This window comes from Mirounga angustirostris, unplaced genomic scaffold (genome assembly GCF_029215605.1).
Source record: "Mirounga angustirostris isolate CCGP_5_RB_7025 unplaced genomic scaffold, mMirAng1.0.hap1 SCAF_3, whole genome shotgun sequence".
NCBI classification, from domain to species: Eukaryota; Metazoa; Chordata; class Mammalia; order Carnivora; family Phocidae; genus Mirounga; species Mirounga angustirostris.
This window is the reverse complement of record NW_026991711.1, coordinates 189104088-189123644: the sequence shown is the minus strand read 5'-3', so window position 1 is coordinate 189123644 and position 19557 is coordinate 189104088. Positions and strand designations below refer to the sequence as shown.

The following is a 19557-nucleotide window of genomic DNA, read 5'->3' as shown; positions in this document are numbered from 1 at the left end:
AGTTAAAATGTTTGAAACTAACTTGTGTGGAAACAGGGAAGAGCATGTTAAATTTCTGAACACTCCCAAGGGAGGGGGAGTAAGAAAATGTAGCCTATCTGCAAAAATTCAAAAAGCGAGAAATTGAATGTGTAGATTCAGTGGCTACTTGTGGCAAGGTCCTTGTTACAGGTTGGGTCCTGCAGAGATCAGACTGGAAGACTGAGTAATTGTGCAGGGTGTTTGTTAGGAAGTGCCCTTCAGGTTGACAACTGTCAAAGGGAGGGAAGGTATCAAGATGGGACAGGTTGCCTCCACGGATTCCATGGAGAGCTCAGGAGCTGGAATGAACCATCAGGACTCTCCTCCATTGGAGTGAAATGGCCCAGGCCTCATATTCCCATCTAGATCTGTCAGTGAATTTGGGCCACCCTCGGCTGCACACCATGGGTGAGGAGCTTCTCTGCAACTGAGGGGTAATCCCTGAAAAGGCTGACAGCTGAAAGCACCTGCAGATAGCCCTCCCAGCAGCTGAGCATCTCCAAGGCGGATCCAGGTGGCATATCTCTGTGCCCATCACAATACATTTCCTGGACACTTACACTCCATGCTCTCCAAAGTTCTCAGCCCCTACTTCTCCCTTAATTTCTGACTGATGGCCTGAGAGGATTGGGGCACAAGCTGAGAGGAGGTGAAGAGCCCCATCTAAGGGACCGAATGGTGCTCAAAGTTATGGAATTTTACAGTGTTCTCCATGTAATTGATTTCTAGTTTCAGTGGTCAGAATAGGTGCTTGTTGATTTCAATATTCTTGAATTTATGAAGACTTGTTTTGTGGCCTAACACACAACCTGTCCTGGAGAATGTTCCATGTGCACTTGAGAAGAATGTGTGTTGTTGCTTTTGGATGGAAGGTTCCATATATATCCAAATCCATCTGATCTAACACATCATTTAAGGCCAATGTTTCCTTATTGATTTGTGTCTGGATGATATATCCATTGACGTAAGTGGAATATTAAAGTCCCCTACTATGTTATCACACTGGGGTCTATTTCTCCCTTCAAGTCTGTTAATATTTGCTTTGCGTGTCCAGGGGCTATGGTGCGTGCATACGTATTTACAAATGTAATGTCTCTTACTGGATTGACTCCCTTATCATCATGTAACACCCTTGTCTCTTATTACAGTCTGTTTTAAGGTTGATTTCGTCCAGTATTAAGTCTAGCTACCCCCCTTCTTTTCAGTCACACACTGGTAATCACGTCGGCACAAGCACGTAAATATGGCCAACCTACGAAGCTGAATAAAACATCTAAAATGTCAATCATAAAGTAAATTCTATCAGCTATGCAAAAGACTGAATTATCTTTCCATTCTCTCTGGAGAAAATACTACACAATTGGTATCAATGAAGAGGCTGAGTAAGCACTCGAAAATATGCAGGGAAAAAAAGGTGCGCCAGGACGTTAATAAAAATATGGTATTTTCTTGGATCCTGGGACATTTATGGTATTCCTAAATACACGTTCGCTTCCCTCCTTCTGTAATGGTAATTTGGTGGTGTCTTTCTTGCACGCCCCCCCCCCCCCGCGCCCGGGGTCCTAACTGCGCACGGCCCTGAGAGGGGCGGCCCCCACACTGCGGCGAGACCCACCCCGCAAGTCACCCGGACAGCTCAAGCGCACAACGGAAGAACCGTACGTATCGCACAGCACCCTCGAGCAGCACCGCCGACCAACAGGCGCTTCCCCGGCCGGCCTCCCGCTGGGCCGCCTCGGAACGCAGGCGCGGTGGCAGACCCCACCCCTCCCCTTTTCGCCCCTGCGCGTAGGCGGGGCCGAGCCGGAAACTCGGGCGCGGATTGGCCGGGAGTAAGATGCGTAGATGCGTTTGAAAGGCCCAATCAGCGCCCGGCCTCTCCGCGCCGGCCAGTAGGCAGTCGGAGGGGCCACAGACGGGGCGGGAGTCGCTATTTGAACCGGGGCGCGGGCTGCCGTTCTGCTTCGGGCGTGGGTCTCGGTGAAACCATGGAGGACCAGCTGCTGGGGGAGGACGCGCTGCTCTGGCAGCTCCGGGACAGCCGCCGCCGCTTCCAGAGGCACATGCAGCGACTGATAGAAAAGGTACGCCCCTCCGCACAGGCCCACTGGAGTGGGGGAGTCGGGGCGCGAGGCCGATGGAGGAGAACGGGGTTGGGGGCTGGGGTAAGGATGGAGGCGGCCGAGCGCGGGGCCAACAGGGCGGGAAGGGCAGGGGAGACGGGGGTGGAGAGGAGGAAGCGGGGTTGGGGAGATGGGATTGGAGGGTTGGGGTGGAGGGGGGAGGTGGTTGGGGGGCGAGAGGGAGGGAGCTGGGTTTGGGGGGTCCTCCAGACTTCCAGCCTCGCGCTGGCGCCTCCTTCGCCCGGGTCAGGACCTCCTCGTGGCCCTCGGACCTGAGGGGACGCCCCTGTCTCTTCCGCAGTACAACCAGCCCTTCGAGGATGCCCCGCTGGTGCAGATGTCCACGCTGACCTATGAGACACCCCAGGGTACGGAGTCATTCCCACCTTCTGAATATTTACAGTTAAGAGTGTGACCAGAACAGCGTCTTCCCCGAGTTTGAAATGCTGTCCTTGCTCTCTTATGAAAATAAACCTTGTTCACCTAGTAGCAACTAAAACATTACTAATTCCCTTGAACCTGTAAGATACTTAAATTACTAATTTCCGGCAGAATTACTTGTTAAAACAGAATTCTGCGGACGCATAGATGCACGCTGGTTAAAAATGCCCCTGCCTGGCCACTCAGCCTGTCCGCTTAGGCTGGTGCTTTAACAGTGGAGGCTGTGCCTCTTTTTCTTCATCTGTCCAGTGGGTTATTTGGTGGGGATGTTGTAAGTCACATAAGCATGCTTGTGGAGCTCTTGGAACAGGGCCTGGCCCTAGTAAACACCCCTATGGACTCTTATTTGACTTATTTGACTTGGAGTATTAACTGTCCTCTTCGAGGTTCTGAGCACTTGGAACTTGACCTGAATGTAGGGAGAAGGAGCCATTCTGTTTAGTGGCTGATGCTGTAAGCTGACTTAAATCTCATGGATTCTCTTTGGTAACTAGGTTAAGAGGTCAGTTCCACCCACTCAGTCTGATTACCAGCTCATTCTGACCTACTAATGAAGGCAAATCTCAGATCCAGTTCTGCTGTGCACTGGACAGACAGGCACTAAAAGTTTCATAGGATCAGCTTCTGAAGTTAAAGTGTTAACTGTCTGCCTTTTTAGGTGAGCCAGCCGCACCTTGTGTAGAAAGTTCATGAAGACAGAAGCTAAGATATTCCAGCTCCAGGTTTCACTTACTCTCTGGTCTCTGTCGGGCGATGACAATCGCTTCTTGGCCCTTTGGCTGAGATCAGGTGTCGTGTCAGGCGATGAAAATCTAACCGGAGGGCAGGACACAGGGCCACGTAGGAATCATTCCTAAGGGTGCCATCAGCAGGCTTCACTCTGGTCCTATGCACTGTCTCCGCAAGGATGGGCAGTGCCGGGAGTATTTTGGCCCCTCCATATACCTAGAGCACCACTAACTCCACCAGTGAAACTCACTCTGACTCCAGTTTGAGGAGAACAGTAATTGAAGCATCGAACAGCTTGAGGGCACTCAGACTTTATAGCACCAAGGCCTCCTGGAGAGCTCGTTAAAACACAGATTTCTGGGGCCTCTGGCAGCAGTGCTGGGTGCAGATTCAGTAGATCTAAGGTGCTCCTGGCTGATGATGACACAGTTCCGCTGACCTGTTGCTTAGCCTGGGGAGGTACTTTCTGATTAGAGCTAGCAGACCACCTTGTGGCAGGAATTCGCGATTTAAGGCAACGCCATAGGGTGTAGAGTGTAGCTAACACCCACGCTGATGATGCTGAAGACAGTAGGGGAATAATAGTTGTCCACATGGGTTGACAGCTAACCGTGTGCCCTATGCTTCTGAGAGTCTCATGTTTTTGATTCTCAGCAACACTTGAGGTGGGTACTGTTCTTAGGATCATTGTTTCCTAGCAGAGATGCAGCAGAAGGAGGTTAAGGAAGTAGCTCCATGTCACTTAACCACACCGGCAAAACCTTGACTTGACTCAGCACATTTGCTCAGCATCACTCTGTTCTGGAAAGGCCGCATGGCACAGTGGGCAGGAGCACAGAGAGTCACTCCCCTGGGTTCACAGCCTGGCCCCACCACTTGGCTAAGCGGCCTGGGCTTGGTGACTTGACCTACATCTTGCCTCTGTGTCTCCATCTGTACAATGAACTTGGTGAGTGCCTACCCCCTAGGGAGTTAGGAGTACTCCACAAGTTCCATAGAAGTGAGTTGTAAATACTAAATGTGATATACATGAGCAGTGTTTAGAATAGAGCCTGGGACATTGTAAGCACCATGCAAAGGTTTGCTATTATCAGTAGGAACAATCTCAACCCAGCGATCCCTTCTTTTTTTTTTTAAGATTTTGTTTATTTATTTGACAGAGAGAGAGAGATCATCAGTAGGCAGGCAGGCAGAGGGAGAGGGAGAAGCAGGCTCCCCGCCGAGCAGGGAGCCCGATGCAGGGCTCAATCCCAGGACCCTGGGATCGTGACCTGAGCCAAAGGCAGACGCTTAACCGACTGAGCCACCCAGGCGCCCCACCAACGATCCCTTCTTATTCACTTTGAATTTACCTGGGAGCAAAGGGAGGTTTAGGGAGAGATTAAGTATTCTTGTCCAGGTCCTGCTAGCTAGTAAGTGGCAGGACTCCCATATCTCAGTGCTTACCTGCATGCTTGGGCCGTGCTCTGTACATATAGATTGCCCTCAGAAAGCACCCTGTACAAGGGATAGAGAGATTGCCTTCAAACAGTGTTTCCAGTCTATATGCAATACATAGTTTGCTCTCAATATATCTATTTTAAGGACAATACTTGGCCTATGTGTGTTCCTTGTTCCCGTTTAACTCTGGTTTAATGACAGAATTGGACGAGCTGCTGCCTACATTAATGACAGGTTTTTGTCTAATCTTAATTTAAAAAAAAAAAAAAACCTCCAACCTCACAAAGATGAAAAACAACAGAATATCAGAAGTAGGGCTTTCTTTCAGTGTTACATCTGTCCTTTGCCCGTCACTTTGGTTTTCTTTGACATAGATTGAACAGAAATTCAGCAGTCAGGATTGCTTAAGTGGTAATTTTTGTTTTATTTCTTTTCTGAAGGATTGAGAATTTGGGGCGGAGGACTAGTAAAGGAGAGAAACAAAGGACACATCCAGGTATTTAATGTCAAATGTTATCGTCTACACACGCTGATGTGAATAAAGGTGCGGCTCAGCTGTGACCGCGCCGGGAGCCTCCGGAGGTCACCACGGGGCTCCTGATCTCTGGCTTTCTCGCCCGAACTACCCCATTTTCCTCTAAGGATTTACTGAGAAGCTTCGCTTCTGTTGCTTGTCAGGTGCCAGGAGGACCAGTCGCCGTTCCCTCTGCTGTAGGCCGAGGGGCTCTTAACAACAGCCCCATGTTCAGGGCTGGCCGTCGGGAGAAACCTACTCCCGCCCCAGCTTCAGCCGCAGCTGCAAGCTTGCTTTGTTGGGTCCTTGCAGAAAAGACCCGACCCAGTTCCTCTGAGGAAAGAAACAGGCCTCTTTTCTCTTCTGCAAGGGGAAGAGATTAGGGAAAGGGTGCAGGATTGCACTTCTTTCTCCCATGGAGCTACCTTCCAAAACCCGGCTGTGGTTTTCCCTGAATTTATCCACGCACACTGCAGCAGCTTGCCTTCCTGCTGGGACGGAGCCTTGCTACAGTAATTTTTGCAAGGACGTCCGGTATCCCCTTAATGACTGTTTCTCAGACAAGAAGCCTGTACCCCAGAATGAAAACGTCAGGGTTAGGATTCCCAAGCCATTAACAGCAATTCTGAAATAAAATTTCTTCCCGATTATTTTCATCACACACATCATGCATGTAGTTGCAGAAATGTTAGAAGTACATGTAACTATTAAATCAACCTGACTTCCATAGTCACTAATGATATTTTAGTATAATTCCTGCTCATAATACATGTTTTTTATCCTCTTTTTTTCCACATAATGTACATTGTGAACATTTCTTTTCATCATCCACTGTATAATTCAATTACCTTTTTTTTACAACTGCTCTCATGGATAGGCATTTAGCTGTTTGCACCTTCCTTTATTATAAATTGGGATCAGCACACTTCTGACGAAGGGCCAGGTGAGAAGTATTTGAGGCTTTGCTGGCCGTGTGGTTCCAGCTACTCTGCTCTGTATTATGAGGGGAAGGCTCCCATATGCCATATGTGAACGGGCATGGCTGTGTTCCTGTGAAACTTTATTTATAAGACCCCTGTTAGAAGTACTCCTCGGAGGACCATCCTTGTCTCTTCCCAGCGCCAATGTTATCCCTTATATAATAGCTGTCAGGAAGTGCAATTATCAGGTCAAAGGATTCGCACTCTAAATTATGCGGAGTAGTGATGCCCACCTATCAGACCAGTGCTTAAATGGCCCCGGTAGCCAAGTGTTTTCATCTGGACATGTATTTAAGGTTTTTGCTGGGAGTGTAGGAGCACCCCTGCCTGGGGTCTATAGAATTGGAAGCTCCTCTCCTAGGATTAGAAAACTGGGCATCATCTGTGCTGACCACTCAGATGTCTGCAAGCCCCCCCTCTGAAGTTACTGTGTATGACTGTGCCCAAATCTGCCTTCTTTCCTCAGACAGCCAGATACTCAGCTGCCCCCCACCGCACCCCCGAGATGGTGCCTGGAGGCTGTGGGAGGCAGTAAGCCACAGTGGGCTGTGCGTGTGTTGACCTGTCGGTCTGGTCCTAACACAAGGCCTGGGTTCTCTTTGTAGCCCCCAGAGCTTCCGGTCGCTGGGAGGTCAGTGCCCATGGCTCTGCTTCCCCCTAGTTCTCAAATCAAGTTCGGCCTCACCTCCAGACACGGCAGCCACGAAACAGCTCCAGAGGCCCCTCCAGTCTCTCCTGTCTGTTCTAGGTGGTTCAGTCCCTTCTTACCTGAGGCAAAGGAGGCGACATTCCCCAAGGCAAGATTCAGTTACCACGCTGTGTTCACAGCCAGCCACAAACGCCCCCTGATCTGAGGTGACACCTCAGGATCATCCCTGAAGGGACAGGCCTCACCACGTTCTCACTCCTGTTCTTGCAGGGCAGGGGAGTTCCTAAGATACTTTAGCCAGTCTGGTGTCTTGAATTCTCAGGTTTTGCTAATGAGAACCCATTGAGGGCATTTGTCAGGATTGTTAGCGAGGCCGGTGGTAGAGACCAGGCTGCGGAGAGAAGCACGTGGCCTGCCGGCCGCCCTCTGCAGCGTGAGTCCTGGTCAGGACGGCTGACTGCCCCTGAGAGCTGGCTTCACACACACAGGGTCACAGACGAGGTCACAGGAAGTCCCTCAGGGCCTCTCAGATTTCTGGGTTCTGTGTTGCCACCACACCTGGGCTGCGGTCTGGCCCCTGCATTCCCGCCTTTTCTCCTCGCTTCCCCTGCTCTGTCCCTCACCATCCCAGTGGCTCTGGGAGTAGTAGCCCAGGGCACACCCGGAGGAAGAGAGCTGTTCCTTCTCTGAGGGGGGCCCCTCCAATCGACGGGGAGTCTCAAGGTCCTTTATGCGGGAAAGTACTAGAACAGAAGTGCGCGAAACCCTGTTCTCTCACATGCTAAAGGAAGGACTATAGGGTTGTTACTTCACAGCGGCTTTGAAGTGTGTTATTACTGAATCGAGCCTGCCTTGATCCACTTCTGTGCTTTTGAGGACTCCCCAGTCGAGACGGTCAGCAGGAGTGGCGGCAGCCCCGCGGAGGCGAGCGCCAGAGGTCCGGCGCCTCCCGTGCCTGGCACACGGGTCCTGGCAGTGGGTGAGTGTCCCTGTGCTGGGCGGCGGGGACGGGAGGGGCACGGGTCCCTGGTACAGCATCTAAAGTCCAGATCCCTCACTAGGACTTCTTCCAAGGCAGTTTTAAAAACCAGAGTGTCTTTTTTTTTTTTTCTTTTTTTTTAAATATTTTATTTATTCATTTGAGAGAGAATGAGATAGAGCATGAGAGGGGGGAGGGTCAGAGGGAGAAGCAGACTCCCCGCCGAGCAGGGACCCCGATGCGGGACTCGATCCCGTGACTCCAGGATCATGACCTGAGCCGAAGGCAGTCGCTTAACCAACTGAGCCACCCAGGCGCCCAAAAACCAGAGTGTCTTAAAGTGCCTGCTACTTCCTTCTGTCTTGCTCAGTTACATCCATGGTACATGACGCCTAAACAGCACTCAAACCTTCTTGAAGAATGGACGTGCACCCTCCCGTTCGTTTCTTAACTTATCGCCCCCCCCTTAAAAAAATTAATCTCAGGAATTTCATGAGACTTCAGATTTGTCCCACAGGGCAGTGTTTGAACTGCTGACTTCTGTGTGACGTCTTCCTGCCTCTGCATCACCTTGTCCTCCTTCCTTGTCCTCAGAGGGGCCTCCTTTCCTTTCCCAGACCAGTCCTGCTGCCCAAACCCTGACCCAGCCGGCTTTCTGGGGAATCTGTCGATCACCGCCGTCTTTCTCTCTTTGGTGTCTCCCTCTGCCCTGGGCGCAGCCCGTCGGTGTTGAACAGGCTCAGATTTCACCTCAAGCACACAGAGCATAGTTGACCAGTCTCCCCGCCCCGCGCCCCTCTCTAGTCACCTGCCTTGGTTCAACTTCCCTTCACAACCCAACTTGTAGGGGCTGCTCATGCTTACCACCTGCCATGCACTCCACCAGCTCCATTCTGGCTCCCGACTCCATCTGGAGGCGTAACTCTCAGTGGTCCCAACCACCCCATTGCTGACCCATCGGTATTCTGTGGCTTCTGTCCCAGTGCCCTCTTGGTAGCATTTGAAGCTTCTGGAAATCCTGGCATTAGCCGGTGGTCCTGTGGATTTTCTTCTTTCTCTCCCGTCCTGCCAGCCCACCTTCCCTCTCCACCAGATGCCCTTTCTTGAGATTGGTCTGAGCCCCTCATTCTGGACCTCCAGCCCAGACCCTGTCAGCTTCTCTTCCTGAATACTTTGTCTAAACTTGGCACATCTAAACTGAAAAGGTCAACCCAGCAGCATTGCCCTCGGCACATCTGTAGGATGAGCCAGAAACCCAGCCCCTCCCTCCCTCTTACCCAAGATGTCACCCTCCTGTGCCTCTGTCTCCCCCCATCCCTCGCGCGGCTCTGCCCCCGTGTCCCACTGCACCCCCCACAGTACCAGCCCTGCCCCCTGGCATCTGTGACCGCGCCCATCTGGTCACGCCGCTTCTCTGCTCAAAGCACTGCGGTGACTTCCTATTGCTCTTAGGATAAAGAGCAGAATCCTGACCTGCCTGCCATGTTTCACTGCCCCCAGGAAGCCCCCTGACCCCCAGATCAGAACAGACCCCCTCCTTCACCCAGGCTCCATACACCGGCTCCTCTCCGGGTAGCAGTTAACCAGACGGTATGTCTGTAATGTCAGACTTTGTAACTGGTCCGAAACCCCCATCTCCTGTCGGCACTGGTCCTCCCCAGGCTTTGTGCGCTCTGCCCAGCCCTCCGGGCCAGCTGTAAAATGGGTTCAGTCCTTCGGGGGAACACTGGGTGGTCTTGCCCAGTAGGACTAGAAAAACCTAAATGAAGGTGTTTACTCTTTGATCCCAATTTCAACTCCATAAATCCTTAGGTCCATGAGTTTCTGGACCATTTGAAACAATTAGAAATCGTTTATCCGAGAGCTGCACTGTCCAGCATGGTGGCATTCGTTGCCTATGGCTATTCAAATGAATTGAAAATTAAATAAAATTTAATCATTAAGTTCCCTGTCCTCATGAGCCACATTCCAAGTGTTCACCAGCCACTGTGGCCAGTGGCTGACATAGCAGACAGCAGGTAGGGAACTTTACGTCATCACGGAATAGGACAGCACGGGCCAGAAGGACTGAGCCCCTAGAATCAGAGGCCACTGAAGGAGCTCGAGGTGATAGAATGCTTCTCCAGGGGCACCTGGGTGGCTCAGTCGGTTGGGCGTCTGCCTTCGTCTCAGGTCATGATCTCAGGGTCCTGGGATCGAGCCCCACGTTGGGCTCCGCACTCAGCAAGGAGTCTGCTTCTCCTTCTCCCTCTGCCCCTCCCCCTGCTCCTGCACACACTCTCTCTCTCTCAAATAAATAAATAAAATCTTAAAAAAAAAAAAAAAAGAAAAAAGAAAGCTGCTTCTCTGGTCATATTCCTGTTCTGATATGGGTGAGTGTCCCTGTGCTGGGCGGCAGGGTCGGGAGGGGCACGGGTCCCTGGTACAGCGTCTAAAGTCCAGATCCCTCACTAGGACTTCTTCCAAGGCTGTTTTAAAAACCAGAGTGGGTTTGTTGCATTACTAGTAATCAGGACAGTGACAGATGGCCATGTCCTTATTAAAGGGAGCACCCTAGAACATACTCTAGTGGTGCAAAAACTATCCTTAAGAGGAAAATGCAAGCTTTCTTTAAAATGCTGATTTAGATTTCCTTTTTTTGCTTTTAGATTCAATAAGCAATGATGATACATCTTTATATCAGGAAGATGTGATTGCTGGGTCCTTCATGGTAAGACCTGCCTGTTGGAATGAAGGGACCGAGCCGGGGCTCGGGGGTACCAGGGCACATCCTCATTTCCAGTGTCTTTCTTGTCCTCTTTAGAGGCTCACTCTTTGCTAATACTACCCCTCATGTCTCTGGTCCTCCTTCAGATGCCCCAAGGCAGCGAGGGGCTCCTTCTGTCTAGCATGCGGCAACTGTCACTGCCCCCGCTTCAAGCTCGGTTTACTGAACTTTCATACCCGTTGGATGATGTTCTGTCTGCACATAGAACAATCACAATTCACAATGTGCCCAGGCCTTTGACCGAGCACGCGATATTGAAAGTTAGGCTCTAAGCTGGCCTTTGCCCGAAGAGGCAATGTCATAAGGAGGTTGTTTCTGGGAGGTATATCCAGATCAGCCCTTGGAAGCCCATGTGGTCACGAGGTCATGTCTTCAGGCCGTTGTTCTGTCTGCCCCCCAGAGTGGCCCTAGTGGTCCCAGAACCACCTATCTCCTCCCCATCCATCAGGAGGATCTCACCTTCCCTCCACTGGGATACACGAGAATACACAAAGAACATAGTCTAGAGGAGCATCTTTCCTGGCCCCAGTGTCAGATGCTGGAATAGCTAGTGTGTGGGTTTTCTCTAAAATTGCTCTTTTCATGCAGAGTTTGCCCATATACCCGATGTGTGACTTTCTAGTGTTTAACTAGAGTGGGTCGTGACCCTGGGGGAGGAGCGTGGGTACTTTGTGAAGTATTACATAGGGGCGGCTGTGAAGGGGAAGTAGGTGGCCCCAGCAATAAGGAACACTCTGGACAATGTATGTTTGTGTTATGCCCCATCTGCATCCCACTCGGGTGCAGAGTGAAGGTCGAGACGCCCTCTCCCCGGCGCGAGGCAGAAGGCGAATGGAGAGGCGGCTGTTCTCCCTCCTGAGCCAAATGCGAGCATCTTGAACGTACTGATCGGGGCTGATTCTCATAGTTGAGTCCTGAACTCACCTGAGAATATTCAGATTGTTTTAAATTATTTTCTGTTCTAGTAATGCTGTCCTAAACCTCCACAGGCTTCTTTTTTTTTTTTGTCTTTTTTTACTTTCTTTTGGATGGTTGCCACTGGGTAAATTATCTCAAGTTCGATTTCTGGGTCAGGTGGCTTTTCAGAGGGTCTGGACCACTTTGCACGAATAGCAAGGAGCGAAAAGTGACTTTGAGGACCTTCATTTACCGATGTGCAATTAATTAACTTGCCAGTTTGTTCCAGAACCCAAGAGCCCAACCAGACCCAAAAGCTCTTACGAATACTGATTCCCTTCCTCATCAGCCCGCAGTGCCTTGGAGCCCTTTGAAAAACGAGTTGAGGAGGAAATACTTGACCCAAGTGGATGCACTGCTCCAGGATGAAGGGTGTTCAGAGGTAACGTGCTTCCCGGCATGCATCTGCTGATAACTGAAGGTCCATTAATCAGGTTCTTGTTCTCCCTCCGTGGGGCCAGAAGGAGCCTCCTGAGCAAGTGTATAAACCATTTCATTCCCGGGCTTGCAGTCTTCCGTTCTTGAGGAAGCGCTTGGGTCCCCGGGGTCAGCGGCCATCAGGGAAACTCATGGGGTGCACCCTCCGTTGCCCTCTGTTCTGGGGCAGCTCCTAGAAATGTAAGGGGCCCCACGTTGGGGGCAGTGACGGGGAGGCGAGAGCTCCCACCTCCCCGCGGCTCTGGGGTGACCGGGCATTGGCAGCAAGGTGTCCGCTGCACCTGATCTGAGGTTGTGTGGCGGGGGGTTCATGCTGGGGTCTGGCCTGCCCTGCCGGGCCCTCGCCCGGGGTGGGTGCCCACTGCGCTCCTCCGTAGCCAGTCTCCCAGAGCTTGGCCCCACAAAGAACAAGGACGCCATCTCTAGCTTTCGAAGTTCTGTCAGGATCTCCTCATAGAGAAAGGACATTTTCGTGTCCAGTAAGTAGGAGGTACGGGTGGTGGGTTGAGTCCTTTATCTCGAAGGCAGCAAACTTCACAGGAACATATACCTTATCTTATTGTGCTGCTGGCCAGTGAGAAGGCCGTGGCTGAGGACCATCGAACGGGTGGATGTACTGGAAACGGCCTTTCCCTTTATCCTAGAGCAGCGGGGGGCGGTCCATGGCAGCAGTGGCCCTCTGGGGGGCCCCTGGGGACCACGTGGAGCAAGCTCCCAGATTTTACTCAGACACCTCTTCCGACCACCGCTGGAGGCTGCAGCCACTGTGATTGTGGTCTCACTCGTCACATCTGCTGCCAAGCTCAGATGCACGGCCTGCGGTTGGGGAGGAGCGGCTCCTCACGCCATCCCGCGGGGCACAGCGCTGGTGGTGGGGGGCGTCTCAGGACGCCCCCACATGTTAAAATCATGTGCTTTGATTTCAGTGTACTGATGACGGAGATGGAGAGGACACCCGTGTGACACCGACCCCTTCCTGGGCCTCACCTGCCAGGCCTGCCCATGGTGAGCACGACAAAGAAACTTTGCGTGAACCGTGTCCCTTTTGCTCACGTGCATGTTTCATTGACATAAACAGAGACACCAGCACTTCATACGTAAATCAGTCACATTTAACCAATGAACTGCCTTTTTTCCCCTAAGACTCTGGCATGCTAAGTACTGATTAGCTCTTTATCCCAATGTGCCGTTCTGAAACTTTGAATCTCCGGAAACTCAGGACTCCTACGATAAACACCCTTTGCTTGCATGTAACAATCCACGTTTTGTGGCATTTGCTTATCCACCCACTGCTCCCACACACCCATACCGTGCACATCGACTTGCTTTCACTTATGTGCTGTCCCTAAGTGCCCCCCGGTCTCCTAAGAACAGGGAAACCCCGGCCCAGGCCAGGGTGTAGCTGTCCCCACAGGCTAGAAGGCTCCTGGGCTGTCTCCTGTCACGACTTTCCTGAATAGTCCCGGCCACCGGTAGTTTTGCAGAACGTCCCTCAATTTGGACTCCTCTGGACTTTCTCAAGGCTAAGTTCATGTTAACCATTTTTGGCAAAAATACTGCATAGGTGCCGATGTGTTCTCCGAGGATGGCCCGTCACCCTGTCCCATTGTTGGTGACACTCGAGCCTGGGCACTTAGCTAAGGGAGGACCCTCCAGGTTTCTCACTTCCTCAGAGTCATCTGTGGGTGCCCCTCTGAGATTGCCTGGTTCCCCACAGACCCCCCCACCCCGCGGTTTTGGCGTCGGGCCCTAATACCTGCCTGAGTCCATGCAGCAAACCCTCCCTCTCCCGGTCCTGCCTTTCCTCCTGGGTACACCTGTTGGCATTCTTCCATAAACAAGCACAGTCTCACTTCTTTCCTGAATTTTGTTCCTTTATCCCCACATGGCTTTACTTTAAAAAAAACAAAAAACTTTTCTAGAATCAATACAAGTCCCTGAACTTTTTTTTTTTTAATTCACACGTGTTAGAAGCCACTGATGCTCAAGTTGTCCCACATGTAGGCTGCAGGAGCCCTTCTCACTGGCTTCCACGTCCTTTGGCCCGTCCCATGTTTTGAGCACTTCGTGCCCTCACCCTGACTCCACGGTTGCCCCCACCCCCAGTGATCGCCAGCACCACAACCCTCCGTTCGTCTGGTTGGTCATGTGGCGCGAAGCCATTTCAGAGTCACGGCCCCTGCTACCACTTGCTTGGCAACCTGCTAAAGAAGGTTCTGGAGTTCCAAGCAGCTCTTTGATCCTCAGTATCCCACTGAGGCTACGTGTTTTGAGTATGGTGTTCAAAGTCATTTGGATTCTCTTCCCTCTTTCCGTTACCATCAATTTGATAAGCACTTGAGTTCTTTCTGGATCTGTTTTCACTTTTAGAGTTCTCCCTATCCTTCTTGGTTTAATTTTATTTTTTAAATACATAAAACATTGCACATGATGTGGAAGTCAAATCTGCACGAAGGGGTGTATCTGGGAGTCCTGTGTCTTCCCCACCCCCCAGCCCCGCAGGTAAACAGTGTCATTGGTTTCTCCTGAGACTTTGAAAAGGCATCCGACATGTACACCATCACCTGGGGAGGAAAGACCCCATTGGGGAAATTTGGGTGGAAAGTATTGAAATTTAAGTTTGATAGCTAGAAAGAAATCTCTGAGAAGAATCTATCCCCACATTTTCATGGAATTTTTCTCTTGCTTTTTTGTATTGCTTAAAAAAGCCTCGTCACCCTCCACCCTTTAGTTCCGTGGTCTCTGAGATGACAGTCTTGAACAGTGGCACTTTACCTTATGTGTGTTTTCCTCCAGGAAGCCGTGGCTGTGTGTCTGGAAGGAGTCCTGGCGGCCCAGTCAAGCCAGCTTCACGTCCCAGAGAGTGTGATCCTTCACACCCCTGCTCGGCAGACCTGGCCATCGTGCCTAGAAGTGACAGTCTCTCGTTACCGGGGGCCGGGGGGAACAGCTCCTCAAGCAGCCCAGCCTTCGAGGCCGACAACATCTGTGATGTGACGATCAGCGACCTGTACGCGGGCATGCTGCACTCGATGAGCCGGCTGCTGAGCACAAAGCCGTCGTGCATCATCTCCACCAAAACATCATTCATCGCTCACAGCTGGAGCTCCAGAAGGAGGCACAAGTGTAAGAACAGAATGAACAGGACGCATTGCCGAGGAGGCGGGCCCTCTCGAAAGGGTTCCCAGGAGACACTCCCACCCTGTTCTGAGCCACTGAGGGACGGGGAAGTGTTAAGAGATTGCGAGAACTTACTAGATGCTTCTGACCAGAAGGTGGGTTTAAAACTGGAAAAAGCTTTCCCTGAAGTAAACAAACCCGAAAGCCGCGAATTAGATCCAAGTTGGAAGGAGCTTAAGGGGTTGCGGAGTTTAATGCCCCGGAGGTGTTCTTTGTCGACATACGGAGGAGCCAGTGCAGTGCATCATCGTGGTCAGGAAAATAGACTTATGGCACTAAAATGGTTAATTTCTCCTGTAAAAATCATTTCCAGACCCAGAATACTGCCAGGCAAGGGAGGGAATCGTTACAGGGAAATTGAAATCAAATTTGATAAGCTTCATCAGGAATATTGCCCACGTCCCGGGAAGCAGCCCTGCCTGACTTGCCTCCCGGGACCCTCGGCTGTGGCCGTGTATGGGGGCGATCCCGCGAGCTTCGACTCCCGCGGGCTCAGCGGGCCTTTCAGCAGAGCAGAAGCTAGGAGGTTCCATGAGGCTTTCGGAGACCTGGGTGAACGAGCTATTGGAGCAGCGAGATGCCCACCGAAGAGGGGTGCCCCTCCCTCGCTTTCAGAGACCAGCTCCGTGCAGGGCCCAGGCTGCTCGGAGCAGACACTTGACCTTCTTTTTCAAGCAAACAGTCTTCAAACACTTGGAAAGTCCGTATCACCCAGCAAAACTGCTTCCGTAGCAGGCGGACGGCCTCTGCTCTGTGGAAGGAGTCGTTACAACGAAATAAAGGAAAAATTTGACAAGTTCTATCAACAGTATTGCCGACAGTCACCGCGGCGGATACAGGCCCCTTTACGTAGTGGAACATCTCCAGAGAGAGCAAGTGTGCAAGTTCAGTGTCCCAAAGGAGGCACCCTGGAAAAATCAGACCCAGACGCTGGCTTCCAGGATCCCCCGAAGCTGTCAGCATCACCCCAGTGGAGCGTAGAAAGTCCTCTGGGCTCGACCACACTTGAGGCCCAACCGTCTATGTGCTTTGGGCTCGCTGCCCCGAGGGGCCTCCAGTCCCCTCCGAAGAGACGCCGATTATCAGATTCCCTGCTGTATGGACAGTGGGCCAACTCCCAGGATCCATCGCATGTGCTGGGCCGAGCCATCGAGCAGCCAGCTCCCGACAGCCCCCCTGGGAAAAGAAGGTGCGTTCCTGTTGGTTGAATGTGGGTGTTTTACAGTAGGATTCTTCTGTGTCCGTTCTCCAAACTTTCTCCCAAATTTTTTCCCTTCCTCTGAAAGGAGCGTTTATATCCAGAACCTGGGCATGTGTAAGATGCATCAGGGTGGGGCTGAAAGTGTTCTTACCGGGAACATTTTACACCTTTCCCACTGCAATGCACTTAGGGGACTTTCCTAAAAAGCCTCACTAGGGTGCTCTGTCTGTCCTTGTCAAACTGTGTCCTTCCCAGCCAATCCTGGTCTCACTCAGAAAATAGCCGTCGTAAAGCAGAACTGATCTGCAAATAGTGACTTTGCTTTTATTTCTGGATTCCCTAACGGGGCCAGCAGGGGCGGCTGGCTCGGGCCACACGCTGCTGCCCTGCGCACGATCTCTGTGCTCGGCACGGAGGTCCCACCTCGTCCCACGGTCTGGTTTGTGCGGAACACTCAACGTGCATGCACCATTCTCCTGGGAGGCGAAATGTAAGAAGGTGGGGTGGAGCAAGTCACCGTGGGTTGTTCAGCGTCTTCCCATGAGCGCCAGGCTTTCCAGTGCCCGCCTCTGTCCCAGGCCAGGATTCGGATGATGTGACTCTTCTGAGTGAGCGCACGTTTGGGGTTTTATGCGTTGGTGGTGTGGGCAGGTGAGGCCGCGTCGACAACTTCTCCTCCCTCCTGGCCCCCAGCAGATGGGAGGCCCCCCTCGGCGGCCGTTCAGATGGACCACATCTGCCCTAAACGTCCCGTGTTCTCTTTCCCCCGCTATGATCCCTCCCAGGGACAGGTGCGTTCCTCTCAGAGATGAGCCCCGAGTTGTCACTGTCGCCACCCCTGAGTGACCCCGCTGGTCCTTCCCTGCCTTGGCCTCCTCACGCTTCTCAGCGTTCAGACCCCCATGGCTCCCCTCTCAGAGAGTATTTCCGAAAACCTTAGCGTGCTTTGGCTGCAGCTGGGGCTGGGTGCTCATCCTTCCTGCATGAGCGCAACGCGTGGTGGCCGGCGCTGGCTCCTCCAGGCTGGAATCGTGGGCTGGTCTTTTTTCCTTCTGCTTCCACATCCTTCGGCTGCTCCCGTTTCCTCAGCCTGCCGTCTAGCTGTGCCACACCAAAGCCGCTCTCTCCAGCAGCGCCTCCCGATGGTCATGTCCCGTGGCCTTAACCACGCCATCGCCTTTGTCAGATAAGCAGACCTGTGTTGTGATTGGTCTTTCTGGTCAAGGAATGAAGTCAGGGACCTTAGGTGAGGCCCGACGTGGAGCTGGAGCAAAAAGGGAGGGGTCCGCCTGGCCCAGCCAGACCAGGAGAGAGGCCCGCACCCCAGAAGGCCCCGCCATGGGCAGGGCCCTACTGGGTTGGTGGCTCTTTCCCTCACAGCACGGGGCTTTCCCTTTTGTCTGGGCCTGGGGCTCTTTGCCTGCGCCCGTCTCAAACCAGACCACCAGCAGGGTAAGTCGGAGCCACGTGCTGAGTCCTGTGGGGTCGAGGCTTTCAGGGATCACGGCAGGCACTCCAAGGAGACTTGAGAGCAAAGCTCCCATGTGACCTCTCAGGATGACCTTCCTTCTCAGTTGAGAGGGGTTGTCGCCGAAGGCAGCTCTTCAAGTGAGAGCCAGCCCCGCTGGCCTAAGCCTGCACCTGCTCACGCGGCATTCCTCCTGACCTGTCCTCTGCATCATCCTGTCCCTCAGGCTCACCTCTGTGGCTTTGCCCACCTCGTCCCCAGATTTGCTGGCATGTCAAGCCCTGCTGACCCGACCCCTGGAGCTCGGCGGAGTCACTCCCCCGCCCTCTTCTGCCTCAGCTGCGCCGACCCACCCCTCCCACCTTAGGAGATCTACCTTCTCAATGCCTGGCAGTCTCCTCTCGTTCACCTGCCCAGCGAGGGCGCGTGGAGCAGGGTCGGCCTGCCAAGGTCACAGCCGTGAGCCATGCCTTGTGCTGGGCGGTGGAGCACCTGGAGGAGAATTCAGCCCTCTGTGGGGCCCTCCTGGCTCCCCTGGAATCTGATAAGTCATGGTGGCTGCCCCCTGGAGGGTTTTGTCTTAAAACTGTGATATAAACATACTCAACCATTTTCCACATTTTTCTTCTTTTTCTACTTAAACTATAAACGTCTTGAGGAAAGACCCCAAATCTTCATGAGCTGTGACTACAGAAAGAATGTTAATGGCTCACGTCTGAGTCCCTTTCTGGGTGCCAGGCCGTGTAGAACCTTCTCACCCCCTCCCTCCTTAATCCCCACACGAACCCTTGATGAGATAGGTCTCATCCAACAGGCGGGTTCTGTCTCTCATTTTATAAATAAGGGAATGTAGCTGAAGCCTCGTGGCTCCTGAGTCCACCCAGGCACGGGAGGCCAGGCCAGGAGCCGAAGCCTGGGGGCGTAACCACCAGGCGGCGGTTACCCTCCGGTGGGTTTTTACATCCTTGACACTGTTTATTAAGCATGGCGGCGTGTTCTATAGAGGCCCACAAATGCTTATGTATATGCCGTGGGACAAATACGACACAGGTAAGCTTTCAGTGGCTCAGGAATCCTAGTGGAATTTTACTGAAATCATTTTCCTTGTCTTTTTTTTTTTCTAAAGGAAAGAACACATCTTTCAAGATGGAAGAGAAAAGTGACTGTGTACTTAGAAAAACTGAACGCTGAAGATGTATAACCAAGTTATTTTTAAGAGTTTGTCCCTCTTCCCCCTTACTGTGTGTGTATGTTTAATCCTCAAGAATATGTGAGAACTGGCTTCACTAATCTGCCCTTCAAAGCAAATTTCAGTGAAACTGGTCCCACTGAAATGACTCTGAGTTCTTGGTATAGAAATTATTTGAATAAAGTTGCTCAATTAAAATTTTTCATGTGATCTTTTATAGGTCTATTTTCCCCATGTGTTCTTTTTAAAATCTAGACACATCCTCAGAAAGCTCTCCATTCCCAGTCGTTAGAGAACCGTGTTTGCTCTAAAACCCGTGTAAGCCCCAGATATGATGGTTTAAGGTTTGAATTCAGAAGCAGGGACTTGGTCTCTTCCATATTAGCAGTAGAAAATTGAAACGTTAACTCACCCCTGAAAAGGAATTCCTAACATCTTAATGTTTTTGGCTAAAAACGTGCTGTATTCAGACAGTCCTGGG

The 19557-nt window shown here is 51.9% G+C and overlaps 1 protein-coding gene across 1 annotated transcript; it reads left to right on the top strand.

Moving 5' to 3' along the window:
- The first annotated feature begins 1945 nt into the window (after positions 1–1945).
- HJURP (Holliday junction recognition protein) lies at positions 1946–19274 on the top strand. The gene is made up of 9 exons (XM_045867687.2): positions 1946–2105; positions 2446–2512; positions 5195–5250; positions 7774–7876; positions 10525–10586; positions 11890–11982; positions 12965–13043; positions 14835–16407; positions 19014–19274. Exons 1-9 carry the CDS (start codon positions 2010–2012, stop codon positions 19048–19050), a joined length of 2166 nt encoding a protein of 721 aa, XP_045723643.1. The 5' UTR covers positions 1946–2009; the 3' UTR covers positions 19051–19274.
- The last annotated feature ends 283 nt before the right edge of the window (positions 19275–19557 follow it).

Coding starts and splice junctions, on each gene's coding strand:
- HJURP (XM_045867687.2), top strand. CDS start 2,010: ATGGAGGACCAGCTGCTGGGGGAGGACGCGCTGCTCTGGCAGCTCCGG. Junction 5,251..7,773: donor GAAACAAAGGACACATCCAG/GTATTTAATGTC, acceptor TGTGCTTTTGAG/GACTCCCCAGTCGAGACGGT. Junction 10,587..11,889: donor TGATTGCTGGGTCCTTCATG/GTAAGACCTGCC, acceptor CTTCCTCATCAG/CCCGCAGTGCCTTGGAGCCC.